Raw genomic sequence first — 24204 nt, 5'->3', positions numbered from 1 at the left:
CGGAAATACGAAAAAAATAACGTTCTGAAAAGAAACCCGCGACGGTGGCCGATAGTGGTCTCACCGCGTGGGACCGCACTGCACCTCCCGGAGACGTGCGCCTGCGCATTGTGCTGGTCTCCATGGCGGGGCCTCGGAGCCAAGACGAGGTTGAGTAGACTCGTTTTGAATTTTCTCCCCCTCTGCTCCGGCGGACTTCCCTCCTCGCCTTGTGGGGCTTTCGGCGGCGGCAGGGCTGGGGAACTAGAGGTTTGGCAGAGTCATCTGCGCTGACGGACTGGATGCTACCTCCCAACCCCCCTTTCTACCTCCTCGCGTCACCTCCTGACCCGCCCGGGCTGGTAGCAACTGCCGGCCCCCGCCCCTGCCGCAGCCGGGCACTGACGGCGCCCTTCATTCTCTTTCTCGGGGCTTTTTCCGGGCCCTCCTAGCTAGGCCCACTACCACGGGCCCGGGAGGGGGCTCGCGGGCCCCAGGGAGGCAGACTGGAGAAGGAGGAGGTTAGGTGTCTTGAGGGTTGCAAAGCCCCAAAACGAGCCATCACTGCCAAGGACCCGCGCCCCTTTGGCGGGAGCGCCCTGCGCGTGGTCTCCCACGCTCTCTTGCGTCCGGCTTTTAAGCGTCTCCCCTCCCCACTTTCTCAGCCTTTTTATACCTTGTGTTTAGAAGAAGAAAAGCTTCTGCCCACACCTTCTCCCCCTGGCTTTTTTACTTTTTGTTTTGAAGTTACCCAAAGCCTTGACTTGGTCGCAATGATCCCAGTAATTACTCTAGTTCAATATAGTTGTTTCTCTGAGGTAGGCTGGATGGAGATGATACTCTCCAGTTCCCAAAGTCACATTTTAAGGCATTCGCCAGCAAAGCTCCAAGAGGGGGTCTTCAAGAGAGAACAGTTTAGGATCAGGCAGAACTGGATTGCAAAATTTGTGGGCGGAACGGTATGTGTGCTGGTGAAGAAAACTAAAGCTTTCCTCTACGTTACTTAAAGATGTATTAGATTAAGTAGACGCCGAATATTTAAATCAGCTGTAGGAAATTAGAAGTAATTTAAACAGTTGGGAGTGAAATATAATCTTTTATTGGAGAGCAATGGCAATAAAACCACGACTATTTTCAGCTTACTCACTTTTATAAAATATGTACCCTGGAACCAGAATGCCTGGGTTCCATCCTGACTGGTACTTAACTAACCTCTCTGTGCCACGTTTTAGTCAACTGAATGAATTAAGATGCCATATAAATTCTCAGTAAATATTAATATCATATTATGCATTCAAGTTTAACTAGAAGCTTTGCGTATGTGAGCAAATGAGAGAAATAGCCACTTGGATGGAGGAATAAAATGAGAAAACCTTTACAGAAGTCCCAGAAAAACACTTGTTATGATTGAGCTTGTAATGATGTGGATTTACACGTTAAATAAGTTGAGGTATCTGAAGCTTGAAACACTTTCTTAACTGAAATCTTGTGGTATTTGTTAGTAACATCATTAGTTAAAATATCTTGGAAATTTTAAACTGTCATTAATCTGAAATTCAGCAAATTAAGAATAATAACTGAGCCAAATAATTTGCACTTCGTTTGAATAGAAAAATATGGGGAAGATAAAGAATATCAATATAGAATATTCTTAAGGAAATAAGACTTCGATTTGCAGATTGGAAGTCTTGAAAATTCAGTAAAGTACTTATTTCTATTGAGACTTTAAGGAAAACTTAGCTAATAAGTGTTGCAAAAATAACTGAATACCCCATATGATGTTTTGGGTTTTCTTTCAGCAGTGATTTATGTGTCATGTTTGATGTCACCTCCAAACAGTACCTAACATAGCTAATACTTTTGCTTTGAATGTTTTTCTTAATATCATTTAGTACATTAATGGCAAGCTTTGGGTTCAAAACAATTTCCTATGGAATTAATTTTTTGTAGTCCTCAGACACATTGCTATCTGGAGAACCACAATTTGGAAAATACATGTTTTTCTTTTCTGTCCTATTTGTGTGTGTGGAGGGTCCCCTACTTGGTCGGTTGTAGAATTAAAAGAAATCCTAAGATTTCAAGTGGCTTCATCCTTCAGTCATCCTGTTTGGGAGTTTATTCTCAGATCATTGTTTTTAACAGACGAATTTCATTTTATTTATTTACTTAGTTTTGGTACTAGAGATTGAACCCAAAGGTACTTTACCATTGAACCACATTCACCACGCTTTTTATTTTTTTAATTTTTTTAAAAATTATTTTTTGGGGCTGGGGATGTGGCTCAAGCGGTAGCGCGCTCGCGCCTGGCATGCGTGCGGCCCTGGTTGGATCCTCGCACCACATACAAACAAAGATGTTGTGTCCGCCAAATACTAAAAAATAAATATTAAAAAAAAATATTTTTTGGTTGTTGTTGGACCTTTATTTTATTTATTCATATGTGGTGCTGAGAATCAAAACCAGTGCCTCACACATGCTAGGCAAGCGCACTTCCACTAAGCTACAACCTCAGCTCAAATTTTTTTCAATTTTGAAACAAGTACTCACTAAGTTGCTTAGGGTCTTGCTAAATTGCTGAGGTTGACCTTGAACTTATGATCCTCCTGCCTCAACCTTCAAGGTTGCTGGGATCACAGGTGTGCACCACTGTGCCCAGCATAACCAATACATTTTAATACACAGAAATCTAAGGGGGAAATTCCACAATAATTAAGTGATAAGACAGTTTTTTTGGAAATTACACCTGAAAAATTACAGTTTAGAACAAATAGAATTGCTGTTGAACAAAATGAAAAAAAATGTTAGTATCCTAAGTTCTTTTCATCTACTATGCATTCACTATGTAAACAATAAAAATGCCTTTCTCTCCATAAATAAAAAACTGAAGCACCAATTTTGTTTTGTTTTGTTTTTGGTACTGAGGATTTCTACTGACCTAAATCTCCAGCCCTTCTTATTAAGTTGCTTAGGATCTCGCCAAATTGCTGAATCTGGCTTTGAACTTGCAGTCCTCCTGCCTCAGCCTCCTGATTCACCGGGTTACATGCACTACCACACTAGGCTCTAGTTTTTTGATATAAGATAAAATCTACTTTTGTAATGTGATATGATAGTATTCTAGATAGCAGTTTGCCAGAAAAAAAATGAATACTGTTTTCTGAAGTCTGATCATTAACTGGCTTAACTCCAAATTTAATAATTTTTTCTTTCTTTTTTTCATCCAATCCCAGTGCTTCTTACTTAAGAAGTAAATTTATAGCGCTGGAATGTGGCTTAGTGGTAAATCACTTGCCTACCAGCATATATGAGACTCTGGGTTAAATTCCCAATACCACCAAAAGGAAGGAAGCAAAAAGAAAGAAGTTTATCAGTACTAGGGTTGGGAGTAAGAGAGAGAAGAGATTTTAAAGTTTCTTGTGGCTTGGAAAGATAGTCTGTTAGTAAATGTTTTCCTTGAGGAAATAGATGTAAAATATATAAGTTGCTGCAGAGGTCTGTTTCATTTGTTTCTGTAGAGTGAGAGTTGAAATAAAACCATAGTCTGGATTCTTAATTTTAGATAAGAAGACAGGCACAGAGGGGTTAAATCACCTACTCTAAGACACATGTAATTATCTGTAAAGGCAGCATGGTCTTTAGTTCTCTTCAACTGAGAACTACCAAGTGGTTCTACCAAGTGTGGCTGGTAATAGCTACTTTTTCAATAAAACCTGCGTAATGAAATCTAGTAGTTTTATTTATGTATAGAAAAATGAAATATACATTGAATAATTTCTCGTTACAGAGAAAATGCTGCTGTGAAGACACAGTTATAACTTTCACATAAATGAAGCTACAACTGTTATTTAGTGACCCCCAAAAGGAAGAACTTTGGTGAACATGAAAGAACATTCTGGGGGTGGCAGAATGCTTAAGGACTGGAATTTAAACTTGAGCCACTGCCTGAAGGTAATCATTTTATTTTTAATTTAAGTGAAAGCAACAGCTTTATAAGTTAACTATTATCTCTTACATATTAATGAAAAAGTCAAATTATACTTTGTTATAGGCAATTGTTCTATTTATGGTTACCAGTTGGAGAAAAACATTTTATACCTAGTTAATGTTGTTAGTATTTCACTTTTCAAAAACTTTACATTGAATTAATTGGGAATTAGTGATAATAAATTATGCATGTACTGACATCAAGGATAGATGGGGAAATTGGGTATTTTAAATCATTCTGCAGTTGTCAGGACTGAGGAGAGTAGTAGAAATTGTTGGAAGAAATGAGAAGGAATAATACTTTTCACTACAAATTATTTTTCTGAAAGGATGTTCATAAAGTTAGAACTGCTTTTAATCTCTATTTCAACAGTGGATTAGGTATTCATATTTAAACCCATTTTTCTATATGGGAATTGCTTTAAATAGAATTTTCCTTCTATAACCACAGAAAGTTTGTTTAAATTATAATTGCATTTTGCATTCCCATAAGAAAATCAAGTTATTTTTATTTCATTGACAAAATCCAAGTCTGGGCAAAATTTTCAAAAAGTGGTTTGTTTGACAATCTTCCGTTGTCAGTATCACTACCCCTTTACTAGTGTACTTACCTAGGCTATTCATACTTCCTTCAGTCTTCACATTTAGTTCAGGACTGTCAAATCCCTCAAAGTTCTTTCAGTCTATAGTTATAATTGCTTCCTTACCTCCAAATTAAACTCTTCACTCCCTCAGAATAGCTGTTTCCAACTCATCTTAAAAGGAAAAAAAGTTTTTCTTCTATAAATTTATGCAAATTTGAGGCTGGGATTGTGGCTCAGCGGTAGACCCGGGCTCAATCCTCAGCACCACATTAAAAAAAAAAGCATTGTGTTGTGTCCATCTACACCTAAAAACAATAAATATTAAAAAAAAATTATGCAAATTTATTAATGGCTAATGCTCTATCTAAAGTATTTTTAATAGAAAATGTGTTTTAATTCCCATACAAGTTTTATTAATGAAATGTCAGTGAAAAGACAAAAAGGAGATAAGGTGGAAAACATTTTTGAGGGGCTAGCTGTGGGATGGGGCACCTGGAAAGAAACAGAGTAAGCTTTTGCAGTTCTTTTCCCTAAACTGTTTCCAGTTTTTACAATTCCTTCCCAAGTCCACTTCTGAATCTGTTCTACAGAATGTTTTCTCAATGGCTACTGTTAGACCTCTAGCTTTTGGATGAGATCAGACAGATTAGTTTACTGACAGGAGAGCTTTTTTTGTGTTAGGAACTTCCTCTAATAAATTTTTACCAGGAAAAGTTGAAAACAAAAATGAGCAGAGTTTATTTTATTAACCTATCAAAAAAAATGATTTAAAGCTATGGAGTTTTGACTAATAGAGGAAGGTGGGTGCTTTGTCTATGACTTCAAAAGATGGGCTTTGGAGTCAACACATATAGTTTGAGTTCTTTGTTACTTCTTAAATATAATCTTGGGAAATTTACTTAACTTGCCTGAATATTATATGCAAATTGGAGCAAGTAACTGAATCAAGGATATTTTAAAGGTTTAAATAAAATGATACAGGTAAAACACTTTTAACATAGTGCCATATTATGGATAATCTTCTAAAATTTGAACAGTGAGCCTCAATAAAAGGATTATAATAATAGGTCTTCCATCATAGGATAGTAGAATGGTAATAATTCTACCTAATAATTATTAAGCATAGAGATATTCAGGTAATATTAAACTATTTTATAGCTATGGTAATTAAATTCATAATTGCTGTTGACCTACCACACTACTGTTTATGTTTAAAAATCAAAATAAAGAGCTCCCTAGAATATTAAGAAATTTTTAATCTTAATGTCATCATGTTTAGACAGTATGTCAATATACTTGATTTATTTTAGAAAAGTTTAATTGTATCCAAATTGTATGCTAGACAATTTACTTTAGAAAGTTGAATTGTATTCTTGACAAATATTTCAGTTTTAATAAGTTCTTCAGTAGAACTTCATTTTCATTTGAATCTAACTTTGTAAAAGTTTTCTCTTAAAATAGAACTCTCTTATTTTTCTGCTCAGTGCACATTAAAAGTCAATCAATAAATAATATTTAGGGTTGGGGTCGTGGCTCAGTGGTAGAGTGCTCACCTAGCATGCACAAGGCACTGGGTGTGATCCTCAGAACCACATAAATGTAAAATAAAGATATTGTGTCCACCTAAAACTAAAAAAATAAATATTTTTTAAATAAATAATATTTAAATAAAATATCAGGATAATCAACTATTAGACACAAAAACCTTAAAACTGGCTGGAATTTTGAAGATCACCCATACTAAATTCTGATTTTAAACTGAAATTGAAGTTCAGAGAAGTTAATAATTTGGATTTTTTTCCCCATTAAATCCAGGTCAATTTTATATTCATTCTCTACTACATTTAATGAGATGTGTGAATTTTTTAAATTAAGCAGTAATAATTCAATAGAACTTATTAGTTATTTAAAAGTGTAAAGTTTTTGCAAGTTTTCAAAGATGATGTAGAAGTATGTTTAGAAGTTCATTTAGAAGCTTCATACTAAGACCATTTTTTTTTTGTTTCAGTTTTTCGTACTGGGGATTTAACCTTGGGGCACTTTACTAGTGAGCTACATCCTTGGCCCTTTTTATTTTTTAATTTTCAGACAGGGTCTTACTAAGTTGCTTACAAGGCCTTGCTAACTTGATAAAGCTGGCCTCTAACTTGTGATCCTCCTGTTTTAGCCTCCTGAGCCGCTGGGATTATAGGCAAGTGCCATTAAGTTTTCATTACATCAGTGAAATGATTAGAATTTTTACCTTCAAAAAACAATGGATTTATTTAGTTTAGATAGGTGAATTTACATATGTAATAAAAAAATGAACATTTATTGAATACTGACAATGTGATGGGATTTATGCCAAGGCCTTTCCATACATTATTTTATTTAATGTTCACAACAACCCTATGAAGTGGATATAATATTATTCCTAGTTTGCAGATGAGAAAACTAAAGCTTAGAATGATTGCCCAACTTGATAACTAAGTGTAAAGCTGAAATTCAGGGCTAGATCAAATGACTACAGAATACTCCAACAGATTTGTGCAGTTTTACTAACTGACCCTTTCACTAAACACTTCTGGTTGGTTGGTTTATTTATTTTTAAGATGGAGTCTCTCTGTTTTTCTCAGGCTGTCCTCAAACTTGTGGGCTCTATCAGCTTCCAGGTTAGCTAACTTGATAAAGTTGGCCTCTAACTTGTGATCCTCCTGGAACTATAGGCTTGTGCCTCCATGTCTGGCTTTTTCTGTTTTTATTTCAAGTTTTAGAAAAAAAAAAAAAGTAGTTTTGTGTATACTTGAACTCCAAAATTGTTCAGAGTTTGACAACTTAATCAAAAATTTCAAGATAACTTTAGAGTTTATATATTGTGATTTGCTATTGGCTTTATTTCCCAATCACTCTAATTCCTGTTTTTGTTTTTAATTAAAAGCCTTTATATTTTTTTAACATTGTTTAGGCTTATAGAAAAATTGAGCAAATAATAAGACCCCATCCCCTACCTCACCACAACACACAGCTTCTCTATTATTAACATCTTGCATTAGTATGACACATTTCTTAATTGTCAAACTAATTCTATTGATACATTATTATGAACGAAAGTCTATAGTTTACATTAAAGTTTACTCTGGGCTGGACAGTTTTGTGTATTTTGATAAATACATGATATCATGTATAGTATCATAAAGAATTATTTCAATCACCATAGAAGTCTCCTGTGTTTCACCTATTCATCCGTTTTTCTGCCCCATTTATACACCTAACAACCTCTGTCAACCACTGATCTGTTACAGTGTGTATAGTTTTCCCTTTTCTAGAATGTCATATATTTGGAACCATAATGATATGTAGCCTTTCAAATTGGCTGCTTTCATTTAGAAACAAAAATAGGCATTGAAGTATTCTCTGTGTCTTTTTGTGATTTTATATTTCATTTGTTTTTGGCGGTGCTAGGGATAGAACCTAGGGCCTTCCACATGCTAGGCAGGTGCTATACCAGTAGGTACACCCCCAGCCATTTTTTTTTTAGAGTCACCAAGAAAACCTCCATGGGCTAGGGATAGAGCTCAGCAGTAAAGTACTTACCTCACATGCACAAGGCCTTGGATTCTATCCCCATCACAGAGACAAAAAAAAAGTTTCATTTATGGATATGCCACAGTTTATTTATTCACTCACCTAGTCAAGGACATCTTGCTTTGAAGTTTTAGTAGTTATGAATAAAGCTGCTGTAAATATCTGTGTATGAGCATTTGTGGAATACAAGTTTTCAATTCCTTTGGGTAAATACCTCGTAGTAGAATAGCTAGATTCTATGTGTAGCTTTATGAGAAACTGCAAATTATCTTCCAAGGGATCTGTACCATTCTGCATTCCAGCAGCAATGAATGAGAATTCCTGTTTTTCTGCATCCCATCCAGCATTTGATATTGTCAGTTGTTTTATTTTAACCATTCTAATAAAATATAAATGTTAATAATGGCATCTTATTGTTAAGATTTAGTTTGCCATATGCTGTTGGACATCCTCCCATGTGTTTAATTGCCATATGCATATCTTCTTTGATGAAGTATTTCTTCAGCTCTTTCAACCATTTTAAAAATTGTATTCTTTTTCTTATTGTTTTTATAATTTGTTGTATATTAGGGATACAAATCTTGTATTCTTTTATAAATACTTTCTCTTAGTCTATGGCTCATCTTCTAATTCCTTTGACTTTTTCCCCACTGAAGTCAGAAATTTTTAATTTTAATGAAGTCCAGCTTATCAGTTATTTCTTTCATACAGCTTATCAATTATTTCTTTTATAAATTGTGCCTTTCATGCTATATTTGAAAGTTATTGCCATGCCCAAGATCATCTGGGTTTTCTCTTATATTTCCTCTAGGAATTTTGTAGTTTTGGACTGTACATTTCTTTTAGTCAGCTTTTTTGCCACTGTGGCCAAAAGACCTGACAAGAATGATTAGAGGAGAAAAAGATTATTTAGTACTCACAAGCTTAGAGGTCTCATTCCATAGACAGCCAACTCAATATCTCTGAGCCTGAGTGATACAGAATATCATGGCAGAGGAAGGCAGCTCAGGACATGGCCGTCAGAAGCAGAGAGAGCTCTGCTCACCAGGAACAGAATATAAACCCCAGGAGCATGAAGTCACACCCTACCTGCCTATAGTTACCACCCAGTTAATCCATATCAGTGGATTAATCCCCTGACTAGATTAAGGTGCTTTTTTAAATTTTTTTTTTAGTTATTTTTGGACACATGCCTTTGTTTTATTTATTTTTTATGTGGTGCTAAGGATCAAACCCAGAGCCTCGCATGTGCTAGGCAAGTGCTCTACTGCTGAGCCACAACCCCAGCCCCTAGATTGTCTTTTATAATCCTATCATTTCACCTCTGAAAATTCTTGTATTGTATAACATATGAGTTATTGGATAACAGCTCATATCTTTTTTTATTTTTTATTTTTTTGGTACCAGGGGTTGAACCCAGAGGCACTTACCCACTGAGCCTCATCCCCAGCCTTTTTTAAATAGTTTATTTAGAGACAGGTCTCACTAAGTTGCTAGGGCCTTGCTAAGTTGCCAAGGCTAGCTTTAACTTGTGATCCTCCTGCCTTAGCTTCCCGAGTCACTGGTATGACAGGCATGTGCCACTTAACCCAGCTACACCTCATATCTAAACCATAATATTCTTCCCTTACACCCAAAGCTTATGCCCACCTCACAATGCAAAATGCATTTAGTTCATTTCCAAGAGTTCTTATAGTCTTAACATAAGTTCCAGCATTGCCTGAAAGTCCGAGTCTCCTCTGAGACTCAAGGCAAACTCTCAGCATGAGCCCCTGTAAAAATCAATATCCAATATGTAATAGCACAACAAAGTAAACATTTCCATTCCACAAGGGAGAAATAGGGGCATAGAAAAATGGGACCAAAGTAAGACCAAAATCCAGTTGAGTAAAAAAGTCCTGTGGCCCCACATCCAGAGTCTAGGGCACATGGCATCGTAATGTTCTCTCCAAAGGGCTTATGTTGCCTCACTCCTATGGCCTTGCTGGTTGCAACCTTCATGATCTCTCTTGTGGCTTATTTCTGCTCGATTCCTGCAACATTTCTTGGCAGATATTCTATGATACAGGCATTTCTTCATCTTGGGTGTCTCCACTGCAGCTTTGGCTTCCTTTTCACTTTTTCACATATCACATATTCAACGGCAATCCACAAGGACTCCAACCTGCTGCACTGTGTTTCACAGTGCAGACCTTCCTTTGAAATCTTAGAAAACACTTCATGGTCCCTACCTCCAGCATCCTTCATTCTTGTAAAACCAGCTTCATGTTGTTGACACCAAGGTCTGCTGCCATTTTGAGCAGTAGCCAAGTCAAACTGGGACAATTGCATCAGCAACTTCTGAGTGCCTGCATGTCTAAGTATCATGAAAAAACTTCCCGTTCTCCCATCCCCAGAAATCAGGTGCCCTTATAGTCTTTTCTGAAAGGAATTTTTACTTTTTTTTTTAGTTATAGTTGGACAATATACCTTTATTTTATTTATTTTTATGTGGTGCTGCTAGGTAAGTGCTCTGTCCCTGAGTCACAACCCCAGCCTGGAATTTTTACCCTTGGGCCTGAAATGTGCTGATGTCAGCTTCTGGAATGCACATTTTCCACATTTTTACATCTTTGAAATTAATATTATTTATAACTAGTGGTGTATTATAGTCTCTGTTGGCCAAAGAGCAGGTTCTGCTATGTCTTTACCCATACAATAGCACCAGTATCAAAACTTAAAAGGATGAGTCCCAGCCACTTAGTGACAGTGGTGGAATGCTATTTCAACTTTTGAAACCTAACAGCTACAAGGAAGGGTTTTGGAGGGGAAAAGAAGGCAGTTATCAGCCATGTTTCATCAATACTTCCAAAACTGGATTAAAAAAGATTTGTTCTACATAATTGCAAAGCCATCTTAAAAGCTCAGTTTTTTAAAGATAAGATTAAGGGGCTGGGTTTGTGGCTCAGCGGTAGAGTACTCGCCTCGCATGTAAGAGACCCTGGATTCGATCCTCAGCACCACATAAAAATAAATAAGTGAAATAAAGGCATTGTGTCCAACTACAACTAGAAAATAAATATTAAAAAAAGATAAGATTAAGTTCCTTAAGAAAAAATTGAATACCAGTGAGTGAATTGAAGTGATTGCAAGAATTAGATTCTAAATGCAAAAGGATAACTTAGATTTTCCATGTATTTTCCCCTTATGTATTTATATGCACTATTTAGTTAAGATAGTTTTCTATGATAAAAATGTTTAAGTTTAAAAAGACCCTTTCAATAATTATGAAATAAAACTTTCAAGTGATAAGAAAATATGTATCATTGTTTCTCATCTTTTTTTCTTTCTTAGTGGTTCGTAAAATAAGGGTACACTTAAATTCAGTGGCATCTGGGGCTGGGGTTGTCAGCGGTAGAATGCTCACCTAGCATGTGCGGGGGCTTGAGTTTGCTCCTCAGCACCACATAAATAAATAAATAAAGGTATTATGTTCAGCTACAACTAAAAAATAAATATTAAAAAAAAATTCAATGGCATCTTAGATTGGATGTAATACAATATTTTTATTGTACATTGCTGGATTTTGTTTACTGATTATTTTATTTGGATTGTTATATTTATATATTTATGATTGTTTTAAAACAGATTTTGTTTCTATTCAGGTATGGTGAGGCCAACAGAACAGGAGTCGATTGCCTTTGAAAAGATAGTTTATTACTCACAGCTTCCAAGAGGAGAGGGACATGCCATACCACATAGGGCCACACAAAACAACACAAAGGTTGGTAGCAATTAGAAAGTGGGAGACTACAAAAAAAAAAAAAAAAAACCTGAATTGTGGTTTTCAAGAAAAAGAATGGGCGAACAGGGCAAGCAGACCAAGTAGGTTTAATATTGGCTAGTTTTAACCATTTCAATGGACTTAGGTGTATTGGCTGTCCCTTCTTGTCTGATACCTGGCCCTAAAGTAATTAGGACAAGGAAATAGTGTCCCAGAGGGTAAGTGCCCCATAAAGGAAGTTGATCTGGGTGTTTTGTGTCTGGATTAGTTAGTTTGCATAGAAAGGGCACGTTTATAGGAGAGTCTAGAAATTGGTTATTCCTGGGAGGAGGAGTTCTTCCAGAATTGCAAGGACCTAGTGCATATAGCAATTAAAATTGTTCTATAGATTTTCTTCCTTGTACTGTCTTTGTCAATTTTGTCATGTAGGTTATAAAATAAGTTTCGAGTAATCTCTCTTTACAATATAGAAGAGTATATATAAGATTGGAATTGTTTTTTTTTAAAAAAAAAAAAAAACATCGTTTTTTAAAACTTTCTTAAAATGTCTTGCCTTGGGTTTTTGTGTGCGTGTGGGTGGGAACATTTTTCACATTCAATTTCTTTAATGTATATAGGACTGTTCAGTTGTTACAATTCTTCTGTAATCTGTTTTGGTAAGTTATTTTTTTTTTCTAGGAATTTATCCATAATATCCCTATCTTTTGTAGTTAGTCCCTTTTTTTGTTGTTTTACTGGCATTTTTTGTCTTTCTTTTTTCTCTCTTGCTAAATCTTTTTCTCTTTCTCAGATAATCAACCTGTGGCATTATTGGCTTCTCTTTTTTAAAAAATATCTATTTTTTAGTTATAGGTGGACACAATATCTTTTTATTTATTTTTATGTGGTGCTGAAGATCGAACCCAGTGCCTCACACATGCTAGGCAAGCACTCTACCTCTGAGCCACAACCCCAGCCCCATTGGCTTCTTTATTGTGTCTTTATGGTCTATTTCATTGAATAGATCTCTTTAATATGGACTTTCTTTGTATGTGTCTGCATTTGTATTTCTCACCTTAAAAGTTGATCAATTAGTTCATTTTTTTTCCCCAAGAAAGTGGATTAAATAAATTTTTATTTTTTAGTTGACAAAAATTATATTTATTTATGGTACAACATCATGTTTTCATATATGTATAAATTGTGGTATGGTTAATTTGAGCTGGTTAACATATGCATTATCTTGTATACTTTTCTGTGTGTGTGTGTGTGTGTGTGTGTATGTGTGGTTGTTGCGATAGAAACCAGGGCCTTGTGCGTGCTAGGCAATTGCCATACCCACTGAGCCACATCTGTAGCCCTGCTTAACAGGCTAAAATCACCAAGAATCTAGTTTACAGCAACTTTCAAATATTACAATTTATTTTTACTAATTATAGCCATTGTAATGTATAATATAGATCTCTTGAACCTTTTCATCTCATACAATTGAATTTTTTTTCCTAAAATAAAATTTTAAGGCTACAAATTTACCTTGAAATTTTATGTTAGTTGTATCAAACAAGTTTTTAATTATTTTATTTATTTATTTTTATGTTGTGCTGAGAATTGAACCCAGTGCCTCACACATATTAGGCAAGTGCTCTATCATTGAGCCATAACCCCGGACCCTTCCAACAAGTTTTGTTACATAATATTTTTATTATGTTTCCAATCTAGTATTTGAAGTTCTCTATGAGTTCAGAGAAACACGTCCTTTAATTGTCAGGAATGGAGTTTTAAGTATGTCCAATCAATCAAGCTTGTTCTGTTTATTTTCATGTTTTTTGTTTGCTTAACTTAAGGTAGTTATAATGAACCATTGTACTTTGACAGTGCATTTGTTTATTTGGCCCTAAATTATATTCATTTTTAAAATGTTTTCAAAGGGAAATTTAAAAATATACAGAAGTAGAAACAAACCAATGCCTGTTAGTCATTTATCAATTTTATTTGTTTTTATGGCACTGGGGATTGAACTCTCAGGGGTGCTTTACTACTGAGCTATATTTCCAACCCTTTTTAATTTTTATTTTTAGGCAGACTCTTACTAAGTATCCCAGGCTGGCCTTGATCTTGGAATCCTTCTTTCTCAGCTTCCAAAATTGCTGGGATTATAGGTGTATGCCACTGTGCCTGGCTCTCATTTACCAGCTTTAACAATTATTACTGTATGGTGGTCTTTTTTCATATTGTACTACTTTATCTGACCTTGATGTTCTTTGAAACAAATCCTGGACATCATAACATGATATAATTTTATCCATAAATATTAACCTTACTGTATTATCATTCATATACCTTAAAAACACAGCAAAAATTACTTAATATTGTCAAATATCTGTTCACATTCATATTTTCCAGATTGTCACACATACAAACATATTATAATATGTCTAACTCTAACAATATATACCTAAATATAGATTTTTTTAAATGTATTAAGTATGTGTATAATATATATATAACTGTTCTAGTGCAAATGAAGTGGTATCTTACTGTTTTGATTTGAATTTTCTTATGACTAATGACACCAATCTTTTTTTTTTTTTTTCATGTGCTTGTTGGTCATTTCAACATGGTTTTTTTTTTTTACCATGTTCCTTAAAGAAATATCTTTGCCCTTTTTATTTATTTATTTATGGTACTGGGGATTGAACCTAGGGGTTTGCTTCCTCTGAGCTACATCTCAAGACCCCTTTTTTTGTTTTCCTTCTTAAATCAGGGTCTCACTAAGTTGCCCAGGCTGGCCTCAAACTTGGGAGTCCTCCTGCCTCAGTCTCTGGAGTGCTAGGATTATTGGCATGTGCCACTGTGCCTGGCCAGCTTCATTGTTTTTCATGTGGATATTCACTTGTCTGCAGCACCATTTATTGAAGAAAGTGTCTTTTTCCATTTAATTCTTTTGGTGTCCTGTCAAAAATAATTTACTCGTCAATATAATAATTTGTTTCTGGACTGTCAGTCCTGTTCTATTGATATATAATTATCCTTATGTCAGCACCATGTTTTTTTTTTTTTTTTAAGTTCTTTTCATTAAACCCAGGACCTCACAGATAATAGGTAAGTGCTGTACCACTGAGCTACTCCCCCAGCTGTAAAATTTTTTCTTCTTTAATTGTGTTCATGAATGTTTTTTAGTTTCAGTGTATAAGTGTTTATAATCTCCTTGGCTAATTTTATTCCTATGTATTTTATTCTTGTTGATTCTCACAGCTTTTGCTTTTCTTTTTTTTGAAAAACAATAGAGTGGACAGCCACACAATATTTTAGGTCAACTTTTTAGTTTTTTGTTTGTTTGTTTGTTTGTTTATTTGGTTGGTTGGTTGGTTTTGGTACCAGGGATTGAATCCGGGGGTGGTTTCCATTGAGCTACATCTCCAACCCTTTTAATATTTTATTTTGAGACACGATGTCACTAAGTTGCTTAGGGCCTTACTAGATTGCTGATGCTGGCTTTGTTTCTTAAACCTCTTTGAAAAAATTTTATTCTCAAGTAATATAGTGAACAAAAATTTTTAAAAGAGTGGAAAACTATTTTTTAAATGCTCTTCTATAACCCAAGAAGTAACTGTACGTTGTTTTGGAATTTTTATAATAAATTAGATTAAGATGCAAGTGATTATTTAAAATCCTAAAGGGAGAACTGAGGATGTGACTCAGTGGTAGAACATTTGCCTAGTATGTGTGATGACCTAGGTTCAGTCCCTGGTACCAAAAAAATAAAACAAAATTCTAAAGAAGAAGCAATTTAAAGATATTTATACTTATATATCAAAATAGGACTGATTTTATAACCTTACAAAAATCATCTCAATTGAAAATTACTAGGTCTTAATGATGCAGAAGTATTTTGTATACATATTTCTTCATTTTCCACGTTTTGCCAAGCTAATATTAACTTGTGTGATTATATTGTAATGGTAAGAAATGTATACAGTAATTCTTCCTTACCTGCATGTTCATTTTCCATGGCTTCAGTTACCTACAGTCAACCATGGTCTGAAAATATTAAATGGAAAATTCCAGGAATAAACAGTTCATAAGATTTAAATAACTTGTATTACAGGATATTGTTTGTTTAAAGCAGAGTCTTGATTTGTTGCCTAGGCTAGTCTCAAACTCATGATCTTTTTTTCCTCAGTCTCCCAAGTAGTTGAGATTATAGATGGGGCCACCATACCCAGCTGAGGATGTTGTTAAAATTGTTCTATTTTATTATTAGTTATATTAATGTCTTCCTGTATAAATTATGTTATAATTAAATGTGTATAAATTAAATATTATCCTAAGTGTGTATGAATAGGAAAAAATAGCATATATAGAGTTTGATACTATCTGAGATTATAGGCATCCCCAGGGGTATTTGGAATATATTCCCCATAAATAAGGGAGGCTTTTGTGTACATAATTCCCATCTACACAATCTCTTGAGTAGCTGGGATTACAGACATGTGCCGCCACACCTGGATCAGACATCTTTTCTAAAATTATATAATATGACATACCCAATTTATAAAGTTAAAAACCTTTATTTGCATTAAATCATTCTGAAGTGAATAATTTAAAATTATTTGTAAGGGTGTAGGAACCCTCCTACACAAAAGCAATTTTAATAAGCCAGTATAGGGGTATAATTAAGAATAGGATGAGGAACTACAAAATCCTAATCTTTACTCTTTCTTGAATGTATTCTAGACAGAATTCTTTGCCAAGTCATTTAACAAAAACATTAACTTTATTATTAATAGATAATCGTAATAGAAATGATTTTACCTAAATTGTATAAGGTACCACAGTAGGGAAAATGAGGGATTTGTTTAAGATAAAATATTCCATAAAAATGTTAAATGCTCAGTTGATCATGTATTTAAACTCTTTCAGCTACTAAACAGTAGGAGAAAATGGAATTGAGTATGATGCCAGCATGGAACAGTCTAATGATTCATTAAGAGTCAACTGTAATGATGGTGAAGAGTCAAAAACAGAGGCTCAGGAATTTGAGGTAGAGATTCAGCTGGGAATTTTTTTCCTCTCTGAGATAAAACAAGATTCCATTCATTAAGCAACTTTTTATGCTTAACAAAAGTTATTATATTTAATGGTTTAAGAATCGTAATGTTTAGTTACCCATATATTCTGTCATACGTTTAATTTTATGAAATAAATTTATTAAAATAAATTTTATTAAGATAAAATTGACCATGAGAATGTATCCTAAAATGATATATAATTTAACATAGATTTTTCTTGCATACAAACTTTTATGAGTATGTTTAAGCATTACTTTAATAAAATTGAGATAAAATGAAAATTAAACATTCACTTGAGAAATACCTTATGTGAATTGAAAACTCTTGCAAAATAAAAATGAATAATTAACTGAAAAAATAAGTTACCATTTTTATTATACACATTCATCTTTTTTAAAAATTGTAACAGTATATTTTACAAAGACTAAATTGTTTTGTTTTCTTTTCTTTTTCTTTACAAAAGCATCTAACCTGTATGGACTCTAGGGATTCTTCTTTTGGACAAAATGATTCTCCTACAGTTTTGCCCATTTCTGATCCTCAAGCAAATAATTCACTCATTTCACAGAATATACAAGGGCCCCTAACTCAGACACAGACTCTTTCTGCAGAGGAGTTCCATCTAGTAGATCAAAATGGACAATCTGTTCCATATGAACTTCATTCACTGGGGGATTCTAATGCACAAATGGTGAGTGTACTTTATAAATAACCACTTTTATGCTATTTAGCAAAATGTATTAATTGATGACCTTGTTTTCTTGACACTATTGACTTACATTGTGTTATTGTGTTAATATTGTACTAATGATTTGGGGGGGATACTGGGGATTTAATCCAGGGGGCTTACCACTGAGTATATCTCCAACCCCCCCCCCTTTTTTTTTTAGACAGGGTCTTTCTAAGTTGTTTAGGGCTCCTCTAAATTGCTAAGGCTAATCTTGAATTTGTAATCTTCCTCTCTTAATCTCCTGAGTTGCTGGGATTACTTAAAAGATGTGCACCACCTCTCCTGACTGTGACTTTTCATTTTTTATGTAAGGCTTTTAAAAGCTTTTCTTTCAGGACTACAAATAGTATTCAATCAGTCCTTCTCAGCCACTTACATCTGGGCGTACTGATGCTTTGAGATAAATTGGAAATTCAGCATAATCTGTAACTAGAGCTAAGTGCCCACAAAACTGACATTTTTCACAATATATGCACTAGATTGTACTCAAAGTTATTGGTTTATCAACATCTCACTCATTGATTACATGCAACATGCTGATTTCTCTCTTAAAGAAAAAGAAAGCAATGGAGATACCATTGGTATACTGGAAATTAGACCCACCCTTCCTGATATTTGTAGGTAGATATGTATGTGTTGCATGAATAATAATGCTTACAAATGAAAAAGATAAGAATGCTGATTTAAACCATTAGTTAAAAGTATTTTTGACCAAGTTACATAATTTAAGTAATTGAAATAAAAATTCTTTTTTTAAGGGTGAAAAACCTATACTTATAAACATTCACCCAGTATTTTTTCTTAATAGTCTTATTTTGATTATTTAGTTTTGTTTATGTGGTGCTGAGGTTCGAACCCAGTGCCTCACGCATGCTAGGCAAGTGCTCTACCACTGAGCCCCAGCCCCAGACCCTGAAATAAAAATTCTTGAGAAAAACTTATAGTTAACTCTGTTTAATAAGAGTATAGGTAGGGGGTGGGGTTAGGCTCAGAAGTAGAGCGCTCAAGTAGCATGCATGAGGCACTGGGTTTGATCCTCAGCACCATATAAAAATAAAATAGATATTGTGTCCACCTATAACTAAAAAATAAATATAATTTTTTTTTAAGAGTATATATAGGGGCTGGGATTGTAGCTTAGTGGTAGAGTGCTCACCTAGCACACGTGAGGCACTGGGTTTGAACCTCAGCACCACATAAAAATGAAATGACAATATTGTGTCCACCTACAAGTAAAAATTAAATATTTTTTAAAAAAGAATATATACATAAATAGTACTATGAAGAATAATATGTTTCATCTGTTTGCCTAAATTTTCCATATCTTCACCAATGTATATTTGTTACTTTCATAATAAGAATTATTATTTTTTTTTTAAGAGAGAGAGAGAATATCTTTTTTGTAGATGGACACAACACAATGCCTTTATTTTTATGTGGTGCTGAGAATCGAACCCGGGTCCTGCCCATGCTAGGCGAGCGCTGTACCACTGAGCCACAATCTCAGCCCCAAGAATTATTTTTAAAAGCATAATAACTTCAGTTATATATTATACCACAGGGAAACAGCCATGTTACCTAGAACTAATCCTTGTTTCTGTTCCTAGAGTATTCGAGAGTTTATGACATTTTGCTTCTCCCTGAGTCTGCTAAATTGAGTTTAGATTCTTGAGTGGATAGTAATTGATGGGGATGTAGCTAAGTGTAGAGGACACCTTTTTTTTTTGTTTGTTTGTTTGTTTTGTCCCTAGTGCTAGAGATTGAACCCAGGACTTTGTGCATGTTAGGCAGGTGCTTTAGGACTTTAGCACTGGACTTCTCTAAGAAGTCCTTTTTGTTTCTATTTAGACTTGATATATTTCTGAGCCTATGCCAGGACTGGAAGGGATAAGCTCCTAAAACCATACTGAATCACCAGCAGAGGTTAAGATACAACAAATAATTTATATGTGAAATAATGGCATTTTATTTTATTTTAATTTTTTTCTTTTTGGCAAGGGTACCGGGGATTGAACTCAGGGGCACTGAACCACTGAGCCACATCCCAGCCCTATTTCATATTTTATTTAGAGACAGGATCTCACTGAGTGGCTTAGCACCTTGCTTTTGCTGAGGCTGGCTTTGAACTCTTAATCCTCCTGCCTCAGCCTCCTGAGCTTCTGGGATTACAGGCATGTGTCACTGCACCTGGGAAAACAATGGCATTTAATTTTTCATGTCCAGAAGATCAGAATGTGATATTCTGGGAAACTTACTGGAGCTTTATGCATTATTTTGTTTGCTTTAATTAACTATTTTATTTGTTTACTTATTTATTTTGAGACAGTATCTCACTATATTGCTCAGGTTGGTCTGGAACTACTGGGCTTAAACAGTTCTCCTGCCTCAGTGTCCTGAGTAACTGGGACTACTGCAGTTTTAGGTTCACAGTCAAATTAAGCAGAAGGGTCAGATATTACTGCATAAATAGCCCCTGTCCTCACATATGCATAGTCTCTCTCATTATCAACATCTCCCATCAAGTGGAACTTTTTGAAAGCAATAGAATTTTTTCAATATGATTATTTTTATTTAGAAGCTATCATGGAACTAGTAAAGATTCTGTGATGAATAATTATGAAATAGATGAGATTTTGGAGTAAAGTAGTGTTGATATTTTGAGTTTGTTGGAACTATTATACACAAAGAGATCATTAAGTATAAGACTACTCAGCTAAGATTAATATTTTTATTAATTTTATTTATTTTTATGGTCTGCCTCAAATAGATATTGCCACAGATGACTCTTTAAACTTGTTTGTTTTCATAGCAAAAATTAAATATAATTAGTTATTTTTTTAATTAGGAAAATAATGTTATAATCGCCATTGTTAAATTACATGAATTGGAAATAGTTTTTTAGGTACCAGGTGAAATAAGCAAAAGAGAGGGTAAATGAAAGTGACTTTCACTGTGCTTGGGAAGCAGTTTCAAAATTAACACCTGTGGTTGTTCCATAGGTGTTTTAATAAAAAAATTTTCATATGATTAAGTAAATTATGAAAAATTACATGTATTTAATTTGATTTAAAATAATGCAGCACTTTTATTTTCTAAGAGTGAAGGAACTCATATTTTTTCACAGGTGTTTAATCTTGTAAGGGGAAAAAATTTAAAACAATATTATTGCTCGTGCCTTTTAAGTTCAGCAAGATTTTTTATATTGTTTGTTTTTGCTTCAAATATTGAGAGGCAGTATGGAGTAGTGATTGTTTATAAGGAATCCAATTACTTGGATTTGAAATTTAACTTGCTTCTAAAAGTTTAGTTTACTACTAAATAGTTCTGTGTAATTTTGCATGCATTATATAACCTCTATTTGATAGTTTCCTCATTTATAAAGTATATATAGTTAACATATATGTGATAAGGATTAAAGGAGGTAATTAATATATCTGAAGTCCTGTCACTTAGTATGCACTCAACAAATGTAAGCAGTTGTTATCACCAGAGTTTACAACTGCTTTTTCATGTTGAAGTAATAAGAGGTATGGCAAGATATTTTTATTTCAAGAAATTTGATAAACACTGGGGGGAAGAATAATTTCTGGGAAAAATTTATGATTTTGTTTAAAGTATTTTGCTGAAGTTTTTCCCTCCTAATTCATTTTTTGTCTAATTTAAATTCACATTTTTTTCAAATGACCCTTTTAAACTTAGGATGCAGTCTCCATCAAACATCAGGAATGTTCTCCTGTTCTACATAATAAGGAGTAAATCTAGGAGAATGGGTTTCAATGATTTAAGAATTATCTGTACCAGAGAGGTCAGAAGACTGAGTAGTACAGTAAAACTGCCAATAGGAAACCAGTATTAGGTAATAAAGTTTATACGTAGTCCAGAAATGTATTTTCAGTAGTATATTAGCTATATTGTCAAATGGTAGACTCCAAATGTTTTTCTTCAATTTCACGTGCCTTTTTAATTAATACTCCTCTAAATTTGAGACAGTGGGTTCAATTGTTAAACTAAAATAAAAAGTATAATAAATTCCTATGGGGCACTCCATAGTGTTCTTTATGGACCCAGACAGGTATACAAGTGCAGAAATAAAAAATAAATCTCGTTTAGTTAGACATCTAACAAATTCACAGTTTGAAACTAATGAAAATGACTTAAAATATATAACAGGTAATTGCCACACAAATTTGTTAAATGTGTTAAGTCCAATCAGAGCCTTGTTCAGATTACTGGGTAATTGGACCTTATGCATACACTATAATGATTAAGACCATGGGTGGTTAAAAACATAGGCTGTTGGGTCAAATTGCCTGTTTTGAATCCTAGCTTCAATATTTATCACTTGTGAGAACTTGGGAAAGATTTTTTGTCTCAATGTTTCATCTGTAAAATGGGGGAAATAATATTGATCATAGGGGTAGTTATGTGTTTTAATAATTTACTTAAGTAATCATTCTGTTAAACCACTGTAGGCATATGCATTTGTTTTTGTTTGTTTGTTTAATGCTTCCAAGATGATCGTTGCTAGCCCATCAGAAAATGGACAGGTGCTCCGTGTAATTCCATCTACCCAATCAGGAATGGCACAAGTGATTATACCACAGGGGCAGCTTGCAGATATAAATAGTCCTCAGGGTAAGTAATATTGGGATATAAGGGATTTGAGAATGTTTTAAGGCACAAATATATAGTATGAAATCATCTTATGAAAGTCAGTGTTAACATTGATCTCTTTAGGTAAGATTATGAACTGAATAATTAGAAAAAATTTCTTAGCTCAAATAAATTTCAAGTGCATTTTTCAACTCCTGTCTAGGTTAGCTGTCTATTTCATATTGGAATTCTATGAAGCTGGTTGACTCCTGCTTCCTCCCAAATGACCAGTGAGCATAAAATAAATTTTTCTTAATTATAATAACAACAATAATAACAACAACAATAACAAGAATACAGTGTTTAGTTACAGGAAGTTTTTACATTTGCATTTTTATCAATATTTTGTTAGTTATGTGATTCATTACTTTCTTAACTATAATTTTTTTTTATCCTCTTTCCTTTATTCCTTCAAATTCAGAAAGGAGAATCATGCTCCCCATTTATTTTCACATATTCTTTCTTTACATGTTTGATAATATCCCTATTAGTTCTCTTCCTTTTGTTTCCCTCCCTTTTCTATCTATTTTAATCTCTTTTCTAATATTATAGCTACATTGTTTTGTTGCTCCTTCCTAGTTAATGATGTAAGGTAGATATATTTACCTTCTTTTTATGATTCTTTGTCTTTGTTAGCAGTCATTAAAAGTTAAGGAAAAAACATAGTTTGCAAAAACCATTATAAACACAGTATACAAGAAAGTTTTACATGTTCTTATTATATTGTAAAACTCTTTAATATAACAATTTTTTACCACTTTTATATCCTAGATGTACAATATAAGTTCCAAAAATTCAATTATAAAATTTCAATAGTCAATTTTACAAGTTAAATATAAATAGGAGTATCAGACTCATTCTCAATAAAGCATCTTAAGTTTTGTTATCTTTAGCTTCAGAGCACTTCTTTCTTTTTCCTATTATAAACATTTAAGTTCTACCGTAGGTACAGTCTTATGATATTATTCAAGATACTGATGTCACATTTTTCTTGTTCTTTTTGTTAAGATGTCTCTGAAGAGAAACCCAGTGATAGAAACTTACCAGCTGTAAGAGTGGATGCTCCAGCAGACAATACCAGTAGTTACATTCTTCATCCACAAGCATCTCTCGGTTTGCCCAAAAAATCAGCAACCAGGTGAATCAGTGGGAAAGAGGAGCTCATCTTTTGATATAACCATGGAAATCCTTTTTAAAAAATTATCACATTTAAAACTGGCTGACAATAGAAAAGATCAGAAATTCAGAAAAAAAGAGACTCTCTGTAAATGTTTCTAACTATTCTAATGGCTTCTTGCAAAGAACAAGGCTGCTCTAGATGCCATAAATGTCAAAAATGCTACTCTTCCTCAGTAATACTTGCCTGTTATCTTTCTAAGTAACATGAAAGTGTCTAATAGAGTTTTTAAGATTGAAGATATCCATTGTAGAATCTAAACATCTTTAATGGTTTCATTACACTTTTTTAAAAAAAATTTATAGTTATAGATGGTCAGAATTGCCTTTATTTTATTTATTTTTATGGGATGCCAAGGATTGAACCCAGTGCCTCACACATACTAGGCAAGTACTCTGCCACTGAGCTATAGCCCCAGCCCTCATCACATTTTTATCATGCATTTCCTCTTTGTCAAAGTTTGCAAATCTTTTTACTAACGTTTCTTTTAGTTTTTATTTTTGCCTTAAAATAACACTGCTCATAATTTAGAAAAATATTTAAGGTATATTTTTATGTATCTCTACATTAATTGTTCTATGAAAGTGTTTTTGAAGTAAGACAATATTTATGACACCTAATCTTAGATCTTATATAATATTACTCTTAACATGTCACCTGAAGATATTTTATTAGCTCCTTTTTTTATAAATAGAAAATAATTATATAATAAGAGTACA

The 24204-nt window shown here is 33.9% G+C and overlaps 1 protein-coding gene across 5 annotated transcripts in view; it reads left to right on the top strand.

Moving 5' to 3' along the window:
• The first annotated feature begins 100 nt into the window (after positions 1 to 100).
• The window catches only part of Carf (calcium responsive transcription factor), a 63529-nt gene continuing 39425 nt past the window's right edge, over positions 101 to 24204 (top strand). For 3 of the 5 annotated variants that reach the window (XM_071618891.1, XM_071618890.1, XM_071618888.1), the window contains exons 1-7: positions 101 to 149; positions 3764 to 3927; positions 11756 to 11874; positions 16777 to 16897; positions 17389 to 17616; positions 22128 to 22290; positions 23317 to 23446. In XM_071618891.1, the coding sequence (XP_071474992.1) occupies positions 16820 to 16897; positions 17389 to 17616; positions 22128 to 22290; positions 23317 to 23446 (599 nt within the window). In that variant the 5' untranslated portion in view covers positions 101 to 149; positions 3764 to 3927; positions 11756 to 11874; positions 16777 to 16819. Of the gene's footprint in view, positions 150 to 3763; positions 3928 to 11755; positions 11875 to 16776; positions 16898 to 17388; positions 17617 to 22127; positions 22291 to 22471; positions 22539 to 23316; positions 23447 to 24204 lie in introns of those variants that run through there. The other 2 variants (XM_071618889.1, XM_071618892.1) reach the window with 2 other exon arrangements.

This window comes from Marmota flaviventris, chromosome 11, assembly GCF_047511675.1.
Source record: "Marmota flaviventris isolate mMarFla1 chromosome 11, mMarFla1.hap1, whole genome shotgun sequence".
NCBI lineage: Eukaryota > Metazoa > Chordata > Mammalia > Rodentia > Sciuridae > Marmota > Marmota flaviventris.
This window is presented reverse-complemented; position numbering and strand designations above follow the sequence as displayed.